General features: G+C 38.7%; 1 protein-coding gene across 1 annotated transcript in view; it reads left to right on the plus strand.

Annotated features, from left to right (window-relative positions):
- tcerg1l (transcription elongation regulator 1 like) overlaps positions 1-2,769 on the plus strand; it is a 162,931-nt gene extending 160,162 nt beyond the window's left edge. The window contains exon 12 of the mRNA XM_063003929.1: positions 2,300-2,769. Within this exon, the coding sequence (XP_062859999.1) occupies positions 2,300-2,456 (157 nt within the window). The 3' untranslated portion in view covers positions 2,457-2,769. The remainder of the gene's footprint in view (positions 1-2,299) is intronic.
- The last annotated feature ends 11,567 nt before the right edge of the window (positions 2,770-14,336 follow it).

Here is a 14,336-nt window from a genome sequence, read left to right on the forward strand (position 1 = left end):
TGAGCTTGTGGTACTATTCATTTTAGAAATTAGTGAACTGTATGGATACATAAATCTGTAGGTTATTTCAAGTGTTTGTATTCTATTCATATTCTACTTGGTCAATTAGAACAAGGTTATCTACAAACATGTGAATACTGAATACTGGAACAGTTAGCAAAAATGGCTACTAAAATATGATTTGAAGAAGCTGTAAATATTAGAACCTATTCTCAGCAATTGACATTGCTTGCTTGTGATAATCTGCTTTTTAATGTCTGTACAGAGCTCCATATACTGTTCCCATTGTGATGCTTGTGCTAGCCCTATTCATATGGGCACAGAAAGTCCCCCATCATCACTAGTGATGAATAAGAAGGCCATGTGATGATGTTAAATATTATGAAACTTTCTTTACTACCAAATTAATAATGTTGATCTCAGCTGATGGCCTATTATACACCAATTAGGCATAACATTATGACCACCTTCCTAATATTGTGTTGGTCCCCCTTTTGCTGCCAAAACAGCTCTGACCCGTCAAAGCATGGACTCCACTAGACCCCTGAAGGTGTGCTGTGGTATCTGGCACCAAGATGTTAGCAGCAGATCCTTTAACTCCTGTAAGTTGTGAGGTGGGGCCTCCATGGATCGGACAGATGCTCCATTGGATTGAGATCTGGGGAATTCAGAGGCCAAGTCAACACCTCAAACTTGATGCACTGTGTATTCTGACACCTTTCTATCAGAACCAGCATTAACTTCTTTAGCAATTGAAGCTACAGTAGCTCGTCTGTTGGATCGGACCACACAGGCCAGCATTCGCTCCCCTCGTGCATCAATAAGCCTTGGTCGCCCGAGACCCTGTTGGCGGTTTACCACTGTTACTTCCTTGGACCATTTTTGATACATACCACTGCGGACTGGGAACACCCCACAAGAGCTGCAGTTTTGGAGATGCTCTGACCCAGTCGTCTAGCCATCACAATTTGGCCCTTGTCAAACTCGCTCAAATTCTTACGCTTGCCCATTTTTTTCTGTTTCTAAAATTCACTTGCTGCCTAATATATCCCACCCACTAAGGTGTTGTGATGAAGAGATAATCAGTGTTATTTACTTCACCTGTCTGTGGTCTTAATGTTATGCCTGGTCGGTGTATGGTCCAGTGATAGCTGTGAAAACTATAAAAATACAAGTACTGCCATGACACACATGTCCCTTACAAGTATATATTGTAGACCCTAACACTGGACCAGTGCCACTAATATATAAAATATATATTTTCCAGCAATAACAACCTCTGCTCTTTCCACAAGATTCCACATAATTCTGTGTCTCTGGGAATGTTTGCTTATGCAGTTAAAGACTTTTTGAATGGTCAGGCATAGTGTTAGACAAGAAGGCCTGATTGCCATTAAATGTTTAAATTCATTCGAGCCAGGGCTCTATGCAGGCCTTTGGGGTTCTTCCAGTTGCTATGACATTGGAAGCATACAATATATTGTTTTATGTATTATATTTTCCACACCTATTTGCAATAGATGTGATTTGAATATCTTAAGTCAATGAATAAGATCAGTATCTACAACCTTTATGCTATATAAATATGCTATATAAAATGCTAAAAAATACATTGATCTTAAATTCATGAATTTAGAATACAGGATGCAATTTGGATGTTATGCTGATGTATGCTTGTCTGACTTTGGCTGTTTGATGATGTTTCCTTTAGCTAGTTCTCGAAGGATCAAATCTAAGTCTGTTTGAAGTTTCCTTTTGCACAGTGGAAGTCCTGCTTTCACAATGCTCTTTTTTTGTGATTCATTTATACTCATGACACATTTCCCATATAGAGCTTGCAGCTTGTGTGAGAATATCTAGATAAAATTAACTTAATCCAATTCATAAAAATAAGAGGAAATATGAGAGAGAAGAAATTCACTCTACCCTTTGAGAAACGAAGACATGCCATCTTCAAATAGTTATTATCCAGTGTAATGTTTATGTCAGCAGTACACCAGGCTCTAAAGCTTAAGACTGGCAGAGTAAGCTATGGTGAGAATTGCTAGTGTGTCTGCTTGCTTGCAGTTGTTTACTCAGTTCCAAAAATGAAGATAAATCATAACTTGGCTTAGTTTTTATCCAGCTGCCAAATCGTCTATTACCAAACCAGTATTAAATCACAAAGGTGGCACAGGGTGATGAGCAGTGCATGTTTGAAAGAGCAGCCGTGTATCATTACCGCACCGAAATGGAAAATTGGATGGCTCTAGTGGCCTGTGACAACCTGGGTAATTTATTCCTCCCTTTCTCCATGTAGGTCAACATTCAAAGAGTTCTCAGAGAAGTATGGTCAGGACCCACGCTTCAAACGAGTCTCGAAACAGAAGGACCAGGAGCTGCTTTTTTCTCAGTTTGTCAACGGGCTCAAGAAACGTGATAAGGAGAACAGAATGAGGCTCAGGAAAATGAGATGAAAAAAGTAGTGCTGAAACTGGATTGCCTTCAGCCTGATACTTAAAGCTCACAGTGAGACCAGGTGCATGATGGCACAATCTGCCCACTGGGTCTAACTAAGCAAACAGTTTTAACACTGGATTCAAAAAATAAAGAAAGCACAGACTAACAAGCTGTTCTAGTGCCAGTTTTGTTTGACCTTAAGGGTGATACAAGTCTGAGACCAATTCTGTTTCATATTGAAGCTTTTAAAACTCAACATTACAAGATGTCATCATAATAATGAAAAACTGTATTCCGAGAAATGTACATTGTACTGTTTGAAGCCATCAACCTGAGCACAAAATGATGATTTTTAAAGACTGTAAATACATGCACTGTAATATATCGGGTTTTGTGGATATGTGATCAGTATATGGAATGTCACATTCTTTACCATGTCTGTGAGAGTTAGAAAGTTGTGTTTAGGTGGATTTTTTTCAAGTTGTATAGAACGTCCATTGTGAATAAAATCGTTGTTATTGTAAAATCTAATGTATATGTTGAATTTCTTCATATCACAATTACATGCTCTTAATTTATTGATTATTCAGATACCTGTGAGGCAGACAGTCAAGTAAAATTTGAGGTTTTAAAATTTTGATTTGATTTTAAATTAATATAATTTTTCAACATCAAATTACTAGGGCTGGCACCAATCCGATACTCGGTATCAGTCCGATATTGGCCCAAATCACTGGATCGGATATCGGAAGGAAAAAAACATGTAGTCCGATACGATACTGTTGCTTAATGTAAATAACACTTAAAGTAAATAAGGCCATTGTTTGTGTGTAAAGCAAATAACACACGAAGATACGTTCCAACAGGGTGTTGTAAAATGTTCAAACATTCGAGTGGGGTTTCACGAGAACGCTACTTTAATGTCACAAAAACTCCGGATAGCCGGAGACTATCATTTTCTAATCTCTTCCCTACACACTCGCTCCCTATACCCTAGCATTGTACACTTAACATTCTTAAAGGGCCAGACAATATACAGTGTATCACAAAAGTGAGTACACCCCTCACATTTCTGCAGATATTTAAGTATATCTTTTCATTTGACAACACTAACAAAATGACACTTTGACACAATGAAAAGTAGTCTGTGTGCAGCTTATATAACAGTGTAAATTTATTCTTCCCTCAAAATAACTCAATATACAGCCATTAATGTCTAAACCACCGGCAACAAAAGTGAGTACACCCCTTAGTGAAAGTTCCTGAAGTGTCAATATTTTGTGTGGCCACCATTATTTCCCAGAACTGCCTTAACTCTCCTGGGCATGGAGTTTACCAGAGCTTCACAGGTTGCCACTGGAATGCTTTTTCACTCCTCCATGACGACATCACGGAGCTGGCGGATATTCGAGACTTTGCGCTCCTCCACCTTCCGCTTGAGGATGCCCCAAAGATGTTCTATTGGGTTTAGGTCTGGAGACATGCTTGGCCAGTCCATCACCTTTACCCTCAGCCTCTTCAATAAAGCAGTGGTCGTCTTAGAGGTGTGTTTGGAGTCATTATCATGCTGGAACACTGCCCTGCGACCCAGTTTCTGGAGGGAGGGGATCATGCTCTGCTCAGTATTTCACAGTACATATTGGAGTTCATGTGTCCCTCAATGAAATGTAACTCCCCAACACTTGCTGCACTCATGCATCCCCAGACCATGGCATTCCCACCACCATGCTTGACTGTAGGCATGACACACTTATCTTTGTACTCCTCACCTGATTGCCGCCACACATGCTTGAGACCATCTGAACCAAACAAATTAATATTGGTCTCATCAGACCATAGTACATGGTTCCAGTAATCCATGTCCTTTGTTGACATGTCTTCAGCAAACTGTTTGCGGGCTTTCTTGTGTAGAGACTTCAGAAGAGGCTTCCTTCTGGGGTGACAGCCATGCAGACCAATTTGATGTAGTGTGCGGCGTATGGTCTGAGCACTGACAGGCTGACCCCCCACCTTTTCAATCTCTGCAGCAATGCTGACAGCACTCCTGCACCTATCTTTCAAAGACAGCAGTTGGATGTGACGCTGAGCACGTGCACTCAGCTTCTTTGGACGACCAACGCGAGGTCTGTTCTGAGTGGACCCTGCTCTTTTAAAATGCTGGATGATCTTGGCCACTGTGCTGCAGCTCAGTTTCAGGGTGTTGGCAATCTTCTTGTAGCCTTGGCCATCTTCATGTAGCGCAACAATTCGTCTTTTAAGATCCTCAGAGAGTTCTTTGCCATGAGGTGCCATGTTGGAACTTTCAGTGACCAGTATGAGAGAGTGTGAGAGCTGTACTACTAAATTGAACACACCTGCTCCCTATGCACACCTGAGACCTAGTAACACTAACAAATCACATGACATTTTGGAGGGAAAATGACAAGCAGTGCTCAATTTGGACATTTAGGGGTGTAGTCTCTTAGGGGTGTACTCACTTTTGTTGCCGGTGGTTTAGACATTAATGGCTGTATATTGAGTTATTTTGAGGGAAGAATAAATTTACACTGTTATATAAGCTGCACACAGACTACTTTTCATTGTCTCAAAGTGTCATTTTGTCAGTGTTGTCCCATGAAAAGATATACTTAAATATCTGCAGAAATGTGAGGGGTGTACTCACTTTTGTGATACACTGTATATGTAATTGTCGTTTATTGCCACTCATGCTTGATGACATAATTAACATGTGCCACTGATCCACAGCTCATCCGCAACAGCCATTCAAAAATTAAAACACACTGATCTACTTAAACTTTTAGCATTTTAAAAAATCATCTTCTTCTGCCACATCTAAAAACACTGTTTAAACACAATAAAAATCACTTTATAAATCGCTTTATAAATGATAAATCTGACTTGGATAAATCGTCTTGTCCTGGCTTGAAGAAATCTCACATCCTGAACGATTAATACATTAGTGTTATGAAATAAAACAAACTACACCGGTTCCCATTTTCCTCTTCAAAATCCAGCAGGGTTTTTTAATAAGCGCACTTTGGTTTTTAATAATCTAAAAACGTGACAAAACTTTATTGAAAAAAACTCAACTCTGCGTCAATTCTAATTGGTCCATCGCGTTTGATTGACATCCACATCTTCCAATTGTAGAGACTTTTGTTAAACAAGCCAAAAACGCTGCTCAATGTTCTGTGTGTAAATATTAAAATAAAAACAACAGTTTTGTATAAGTGTGATGTTGTAGGTTCTGTATTTATTCCTTTAGAATATTTGTTTCACAGTCTGAGCATTGTTATTTAGATAGCTAGTTTAACCATGGTGCATTAAGACATGAATTATTACTGCTTAGTTGTTTGAGAGGAGAAATGACGGTATCGGATCGGTATCGGCAGATACTCAGTTTGCAGTATCGGTATCGGACATAAAAAAGTGGTATCGGGCCAGCCCTACAAATTACACAATCACCCATTATGGTGAAATAAAACCTTTTAGAGCTTTACAATAATGAATTAACAATCAAACACTAAAATCTCTTACTCATAAATCTGTTTTGACCTTTCCTGTGGTACTCCAAATTTTGGTCTACTTTTTGAAATTTTGATCTACTTTTATGTTTATTATCATCAAGTTTGCTTTAAAAATCCTCAAAATGGGTCTAGAATTCAATTGGAGTCCATTTCTAGCAACAAGGACATAGTTTGGAAGGCACACACCTGTTCTAAAATGCCACGATTTACACTACATTGTCAGAACATAAACTAAACCAATGAAGTTATGGCAAGATACTGTATATGAATTAGGGCAAGAACTTATGATCAAAGTAAGGACATGAGCATTTAATATCCAGTGCAGATATTGGAGAGTCATTTATGCCCAACTTTATTTAGTGTCATCATGGAAGCTGCTGTTAAGACCCATACATTTGCTGTTTATGCTTACTTGACAGTATCCATTTAGCTTACATGTGGCACTCCAAATGTTGGTCTACTTTTTGAAATTTTGGTCTACTTTTATGATTATTATCATCACATTTGATTAAAAAATCCTCAAGACGGTTCTAGAACTGAATTGGAATCCACCTCTAGCAACTAGGTCATAGACTGGAAGGCACACATCTGATCTAACAGACCACAATTTACACTGCATTGTCAGAACATGAACTAAACCAATGAAGTTATGGCAAGATATATAAATTAGGGCAAGAACCTATGATCAAAGTAAGGACATGAGCATTTAATGTCCAGTGCAGATATTGGAGAGCCTGTTGGATGGACAACCATGTATGCACAACTTCATTTAGTGTCAGCTAAGTGGGTAGCACCGTCGCCTCACAGAAAGAAGGTCCTGGGTTCGAGGTCCGGGTCCTTTCTGTGTGGAGTTTGCATGTTCTCCCTGTGTCTGCGTGGGTTTACTCTGGGTGTTCCGGTTTTCTCCCACAGTCCAAAGACATGCAAGTGAGGTGAATTAGAGATACTAAATTGCCTATGACTGTGTTTGATATAACCTTGTGAACTGATAAACTTTGTGTAATGAGTAAATGTGTTGTTTTTGCTTACTTAACAGTATCCATTTAGCTTACCATTTCCATCCCATGACACTTTCTCTCCCAATGTTACCATTTAAGTTTATTTTCTACTGAACTGCACACCTACACTTATACACACTTGAACTTTTAATAAACAGCTTTCTTACTAACTTACTACAACATCTAAAACATTTATTCATTGTCTGTTTTACCACTGCTTTACCCTGATCAGGGTCATAGAGTTTGCAATGCACTGGGTGTGGAAAAAGATAGAAAACACCCTGGACAGATCGCCAGTCCATCACAAGGCAAACACTCTGCTAACCAGGGTCCTTGCACAGCGTTTTAAGACCCCAACCGCTTGGTCCAGTCATTACCCCACCCAGCAGACACGGTGACCAATTTGTGTCTGCTGCAGGCACTGCCAATTGTGCCCGCTAGATGGCGCCCAGCTGACCGGTAGCAGAGCCGAGATTCGAACCTAGGCGTCCACATCAAGGGCAATTTTGTATCTCTAATTAACCTGGCCGCATGTTTTTGGACTGTGAGAGGAAACCCACGCAGACACAAGGAGAACATAGTGTAGAGAACTCCACACAGAAAGGACCCAGATCGCTCCACTTGGGAATCAAACCCAGGACCTTCTTGCTTTGAGGAGACAGGGCTACCCACTGAGCCACCATCCCCCAAAAACAAAACAAAAAAAAAATTTTATTAAAGAGAAAAAATGGTAGAATGGTTAATAAATGTGATTAAAATGCTGGTATAGTTCAATCGTTTAAATGTTTAGACTTTAAAAAAGAGCACTAATTAAAAAATGCTTTCTTAATGCTTTAACTTTGGTTAATTGAGCTTTGAAGCTGTAAAGACAGCAGAATAAGGCTGGAAAACAAACTACTTTCATGTTGAAAACGTTTGCCTTTAAAATATTTTTTCCTATTAAAAAATGACTGTCAAACCAGACTGTCAAAATGTAATTTTCCAATTATCCAGCCAACAATTCCTCCCAACATCTGATAATTTTAAAAAGAAACCATGAGACATGTTTATTGTGTGATGGAAATTCAAAATGCATTTTTTATTACTGGAGACTAAAATAATATTTTTTTCAAAAGCTTGACTTAATAGCATCCCGTAATAAAAAGACCGGCTGATCATAATAGATGAGTGAATACAAAACATCATTATGGCCAAATAATGATTTCATATTTCTTCTTCACATTAGGAGGTCAGTAATTTACCTCAGCTCAAATGTAGCTACTTCTTAACATCAGAGAAATTACTTATATTAGTATAAACAGAGTAGCAACAGGTCAAGCATCCCAGATCTGGAGAAGGTCAAAATGTTGACTGTAGTATTTTGGATTCTCTTAGGCTTTTAGATTAAAGATAACTTGTCATTTCATCTTTCAGCTTCTATTAAGCTTTAGATAATAATTATAAGATAATGAATTCCTTAATGGGGCGGCACGGTGGCTCGGTGGGTAGCACTGTCATCTCACAGCAAGAAGGTCCTGGGTTTGATCCCAAGGTGGTGCGGTCCAGGTCCTTTCTGTGCGGAGTTTGCATGTTCTCTCCGTGTCTGTGTGGATTTCCTCTAGGAGCTCTGGTTTCCTCCCACAGTCCAAAAACATGCTGTCAGGTTAATTGGAGACACTGAATTGCCCTATAGGTGAATTGGTGTGTGTATGTGTGTGTGTATTGTGCCTGCCCTGAGATGGACTGGCGCCCTGTCCAGGGTGTTACTGTGTGTCTTGTGCCCATTGAAAAGCTGGGATAGGCTCCAAAGTTTCCTACATTAGTGACTTTTATTTGATTGCAGACAGGATGAACCTGAGATATTTCATGTTTTATCTGCTCAACTTCATTTCATTTATTAATAAACATCCATTCCTGCATTTCAGGCCTGTAACACATTCCAAAAGTTGGGACAGCATAGCATTTACCACTTTGTAATATTTTGCATATGTTGCTCTAAGATCTCAATGCACTTTCCCATACCATGACAGACCCTGGCTTTTGGACTTGTTGCTGATAACAATCTGGATGGTCATGGTGGAGCACACGGTGTCCATTTTTTTCCAAAAAAGACCTGGAATGCTGATTCATCTGACCACAATACACGTTTCCATTGTGTTGGTCCATCCTAGATGCCTCAGAGCCCAGAGTAGTCGACGCCGCTTCTGGACATGGTTAACATAAGGCTTCTTTTTGCACAGTAACGTTTTAAGTGGCGTTTGTGCATGTAACTCTGTATTGTAGTGCTTGACAAAGGTTTGCCAAAGTAATCCCTCACCCATGAGGTTATATCAGATATTGTTGAGTGGTGGTTCTTGATGCAGTGCCGTCTGAGGGATCGAAGATCACGAGCGTTTAGCTTAAGCTTGCACCCTTGGCCTTTACGCGCTAAAATTCCTCCTGATTCCTTGAATGGTTAAATGATATTATGCACTGTAGAGGGAGAAATATGGAAAACCCCTTCAATATTTTTTGAGGTACATTGTTTTTAAACATTTCAAACATTTTCTGCAGTTGTTGACAAACTGGAGATCCTCTGATCATCTTTGCTCATCAAAGACTCAGCCTTTCCTGGATGCTGCTTTTGTAACAAACCATGATTACAATCACCTGTTGACATCACCTGTTTGGAATCACATAATTATTTAAAAAAGTCCCAACTTTTTTTGGAATGTGTTGCAGGCCTGAAATGCAGGAATGGAGGTATATTAACAAATGAAATGAAGTTGAGCAGACAAACATCAAATATCTTTGGTTCAAACTGTCTGCAATCAAATAAAAGTCAAAGTAATTGTAAGGAACATTGCATTTTTATGTTATTTGCTCAATCTCAGGTGTAGTGGCCTAGCACTGTTTACCACTGTGTCTCCCAAGCACCACTAAAAGGTTATTTTGAAGTGTAACTTTACCTTTCATTACTGGTTAACCTAATGCTTTAGCAACAAATACTCTAGAAGGAATAATGATCTACAACAACAAACTTTTCTAATAGGCAAGATGCCTGGCAAGTTTGACTACAAACAACTATCAGCAAGATGTTAGGAAATACACTGGCAATAAGTGGTATAGCATCTCTCTCTCTTGCTTTGAAACAGGACAAAATGATACATAAAAAGAACAGAGAGATACAGCAGCCAGCCTACACTGATCAAAACTATTTTCAACCATAGAAAACATCAAGTCCTCTCAATCACTGCAAGCTTTCTATAACAAAGCGTTAAGTAAAGCAAGTGCTGTAGGCAATGTGTGCAATGGAAATCTATTGAGGTTCTTCGGGAAGGCCACCAGACCCTTCGATTTAATTTTATGCATCTATCAAGGTCCTATTTAAAACACCATGTGGTTCAACATGTATACTGCAGAAACAGTGGAGCACAGCTGGCAGTGAAGAAAGATCATATCTCCTTTCACACAGCAATTGCATTTGTTCTAAATGGCATACAAACGAGGGCAGGAGAGATAGAGACATTCCTGTGGAATTTGGCAATGAGAACCTTTTGTTTTTTTAATCATTTCTTTGAGCAATAAATTGCTGTTCCATGGCTATGTGAAAACATGTGGAAATACATATTACAGATTCTCCTTGAAAAAGTTTTAATTCATATACATTTGAAAAAATAAAATAATGCAATAAAGTAATACAATCAGCATCTCTGAATCAATGACAGGCATTCAATTTTACTGCCAGACACCACCAATGCCTAATTTGTAACAGTTGTGTCACAGTCGAGGATATATTAAATATTGGGCTGATGATTATTGCATGTTAATAACATGTTGACTTGTTTAACTTGTTGAATCCAGCAGTTATGAGCAGCATAAATACCTGAGTGACTTTGATATGGGTCAAAACTTTACAGGCAGACGACTTGGTTGAAGTATTTCTGAAACAACAAGAGTTACTTACAGGCAGCTGTGGTGACTACCTACTAACAGCTGTCCAAAAAGGCACAAGCCACAAACCACTGAGTTTTTGGGCAGCCAAGCCTCATTTATACCAGAAGAAATTAGGGCTACAGACCAGCAGAACTTGTGTGGATTACATTGCAGATAATTTTAATACTGGTGATGACACCTCATGTGTCATAACACATCACAGTGCTTCTGCATATGGGACTGTGTAGTTGCACACCGGTTAAAGAGCCCATTTCAACTCATGTGCATATCAAAAGCACCTACAATGGGCCTGCAGGCACAATAATAATAATTATTATTTATTTATATGGCACCTTTCATACAGCAGCAGTTTAAAATGCTTTACAGGACAGAAAATGGCAAAGAAACTACAGATTCATTAAAATAATATAGAGTCAAGTAACAAGAAATGTTTGATTAAAACTGAATGAATGAATGAATGAATGAATGAATGCACTTAAATTAGCATGTCACTGACACCCCAGGATTTCAAGCTAGTCTTGCTTTGTGGAGAAATGTCTCCCACACAGCATTGACCAAAAACATTGGTAGATTGCATGCAGTGGTCAGTACTCCTTAGATTGGGACTTTGGCCCACCAATTTTTGGAACAGAATTTTAAATAAAGCAGAGCTTTAACCTGTTCCATTTACAGTATTGTGTTATTCTAGAGGATTTAACCCCACACATATAACGACTTTTTTCGAACCCTGTATTCTGACTGATAACTTGTATTTGAGTTATGATTGTTTTCTCATGTAAAATCTGTATAAGATCTGTCTCCTTGTTGGATGGAAAAATGGAGAATAACCATCTCACTAGGAGGAAAACTTAAAATTGGAGGAAATCTGCTTGGAATAAAACCCTAGACTCGTTTTAGAAAATTCTATACTGTCTATAAAATTCTATAAACTCTATACTGTCATATCAATGCTCATTTAAAGAGATGTTTTCACCCTTATAAATGTGTGTAAAGATTGAGCGGCTCTCAGCTACTTGTAGAAAGAATTCCAGAGCTTTGGGGCATGGTGGCTAAGTGCAGATTCCCCGCTCTTTGATCATGTTTTGGAAACCACTATAATATTGCTGTTGGATGATCCAAGAGTCCTGGTTGTAACATGTCTAATAAGGAGGAGTAAGAAAAAAGTCATTTAAAAACCAATGAAATAAATATGCACTAATTTCTTAGTGTCAGCAGGTATTTAAAACTAAGCTCACAATCAAAGATTCTTGTTTGGCCTCTAAATGTATAGAATCCAGTTAAGCCTGTATGATTTCCGTCTCTCTCAGTATGCAGAATGTGTGCCTTATCTTTGTTTAACTGCAGAAAATTGCAAGACATCCACATATTGATGTAACTAATGCTATTAAACAGACAATTTGGTGCTATGTTATGTCTCTTAACAGCAAGCAGAGAAAAACATACAGATTAAATAGCAAAGGGCCCAGGATTCATACTTGAGGAATTCCATAGGTAATTGCATGATGTTTGGAACAGTTGTTCAGTGTAGCTTAGTAGTCACGATCACTTAATATGATCAAATATTTCTTAATAAATCTACCAAGGAATAGGAATGTAGAGATTGGTCCAGCAACTATTAAACAGTGGGATCAAAACTGCTGCTTTTCAACAGTGGCCTAATAACTGCTGTCATGACAACATGCACAATATCAGCATAAACTAAGCTTAAAAAAGGTTTGAAAAATGTAATTGTTAACGAATAAAAAGCACAGGTCACAGGGTTTAGTAATGAAACTGCACCTGTATCTGATCCAGTCAGTTCAAAGCTTAACTATGTAACCCTGGGCTCAAGATGAGAGATGAGGGTGGAAATACATGCAGAAATATTATTTATTCATGTTTATTCATGATTACAAAGGACAAGACTAGGTTTCACAGGACAAGACAAAACAAGACACACAAACTATGCTACCCACTATGCTAACTACTATGATAAAACCTAATTGCTAACACTTATCTAAACACACATAAAACATTAACTTAAACTATTCTCAACCCTATACTGCATAACCTGAAAGCTAACACAAAACTAACACTAAACATGAACTAAGCTATAACACAAAACAATAAATGACTCTCCAACCTGCATTTCAATCAGACCAACACTATTTATGCTCAGTGTCCTCAGCTTAATATATTCAACCTCATCATTAAAAAATGCTGCAAATTATTACATTCAGCAGGACAGAGAAATTCTGCTGAGCTAGATGCGGCAGGATTTACTATTTGCATTGTTTTTTTTATATTTAAATTTGCAACATAAGCTAAAAGCTTTAATTGAGTTTCTCCAGGGGGCTTCCTTTTTACTAAAAAAGACCTTTGTCATAAAGCTAACCTTCCTTTTCTACTTTTAAAAACACCAGCCACCACTGAAAATAAGTCTAGGATATCCCCATGCTTATGTGTGGGACCTGACACATGCTGTAAAACATTAAATGACATTACCTGTGTAATAAAGTTAGAAATGACTGGATGAGTGAGCCTGTCCTTGTGAGTATTAAAGTCTCCAGTGATTAAAATACTGTCAAAATCTATGGTCACCCTAGAAAGCGTATTTCCAGATGCATTAAGAAAGTCTGAATGATACCAAGGTGGATGGTATATGACAAGTAAAAGAACAGGACGATCACAGGCCGTTTAAGTTGTACCGTATTCAAAGGGTGGACAATTCCCTATTTGAGATCTGATTACAATCAAGGGTGCAGTTATATATAGTCCACACCACCATTCTTTAGGTACCTAATATGTGGAGGAGAGGCTTTGAGGGTTACAAAACTATTATCATTAAGGAAAGTCTCTTTCAGAAAGAAAAGATCAATACTATAATTTTCTAATAATTGTTAATGTCAATAAGCTGTAAGCAAATAAGAAACCACACAGCACAGAATGGGTGCTGGAGCCTATCCCAGCTTTCCAATGGGTGCAAGGCACACAGTAACACTCTGGACGGGGCGCCAGTCCATCGCAGGGCACACACACACACACATACACACCTACAGGGAAATGTAGTGTCTCCAATTAACCTGACTGCGTGTTTTTGGACTGTGGGAGGAAACCGGAGCTCCTGGAGGAAACTCACACAGACACAAGTAGAACATACAAAATCTGCACAGAAAGGACATGGACGGGCGCCTGGGGATCGAACTCAGGACCTTCTAGCTGTGAGGTGACAGTGCTACCCACCGAGCCACCATGCCACCCATCATCAACCCAGTTCCTTTTAAATCAAAATATGTGAGAATCGAGTGTATGCTCAGACAAGGATAAGCAGTAATAAGCTATAAACATGAGACTAAACTGAACTCTTTGGAAATAAGCACTGAATAATTTGAAACATCCCCTGAGTGGAAAAAAAAATATGCATGAGCATCAGAATTGCATCCCAAACCTCAACAATACTCCCAGCTCTGGCAGAATA

The sequence above is a fragment of the Trichomycterus rosablanca genome, chromosome 10 (genome assembly GCF_030014385.1).
Source record: "Trichomycterus rosablanca isolate fTriRos1 chromosome 10, fTriRos1.hap1, whole genome shotgun sequence".
Classification (NCBI taxonomy): domain Eukaryota; kingdom Metazoa; phylum Chordata; class Actinopteri; order Siluriformes; family Trichomycteridae; genus Trichomycterus; species Trichomycterus rosablanca.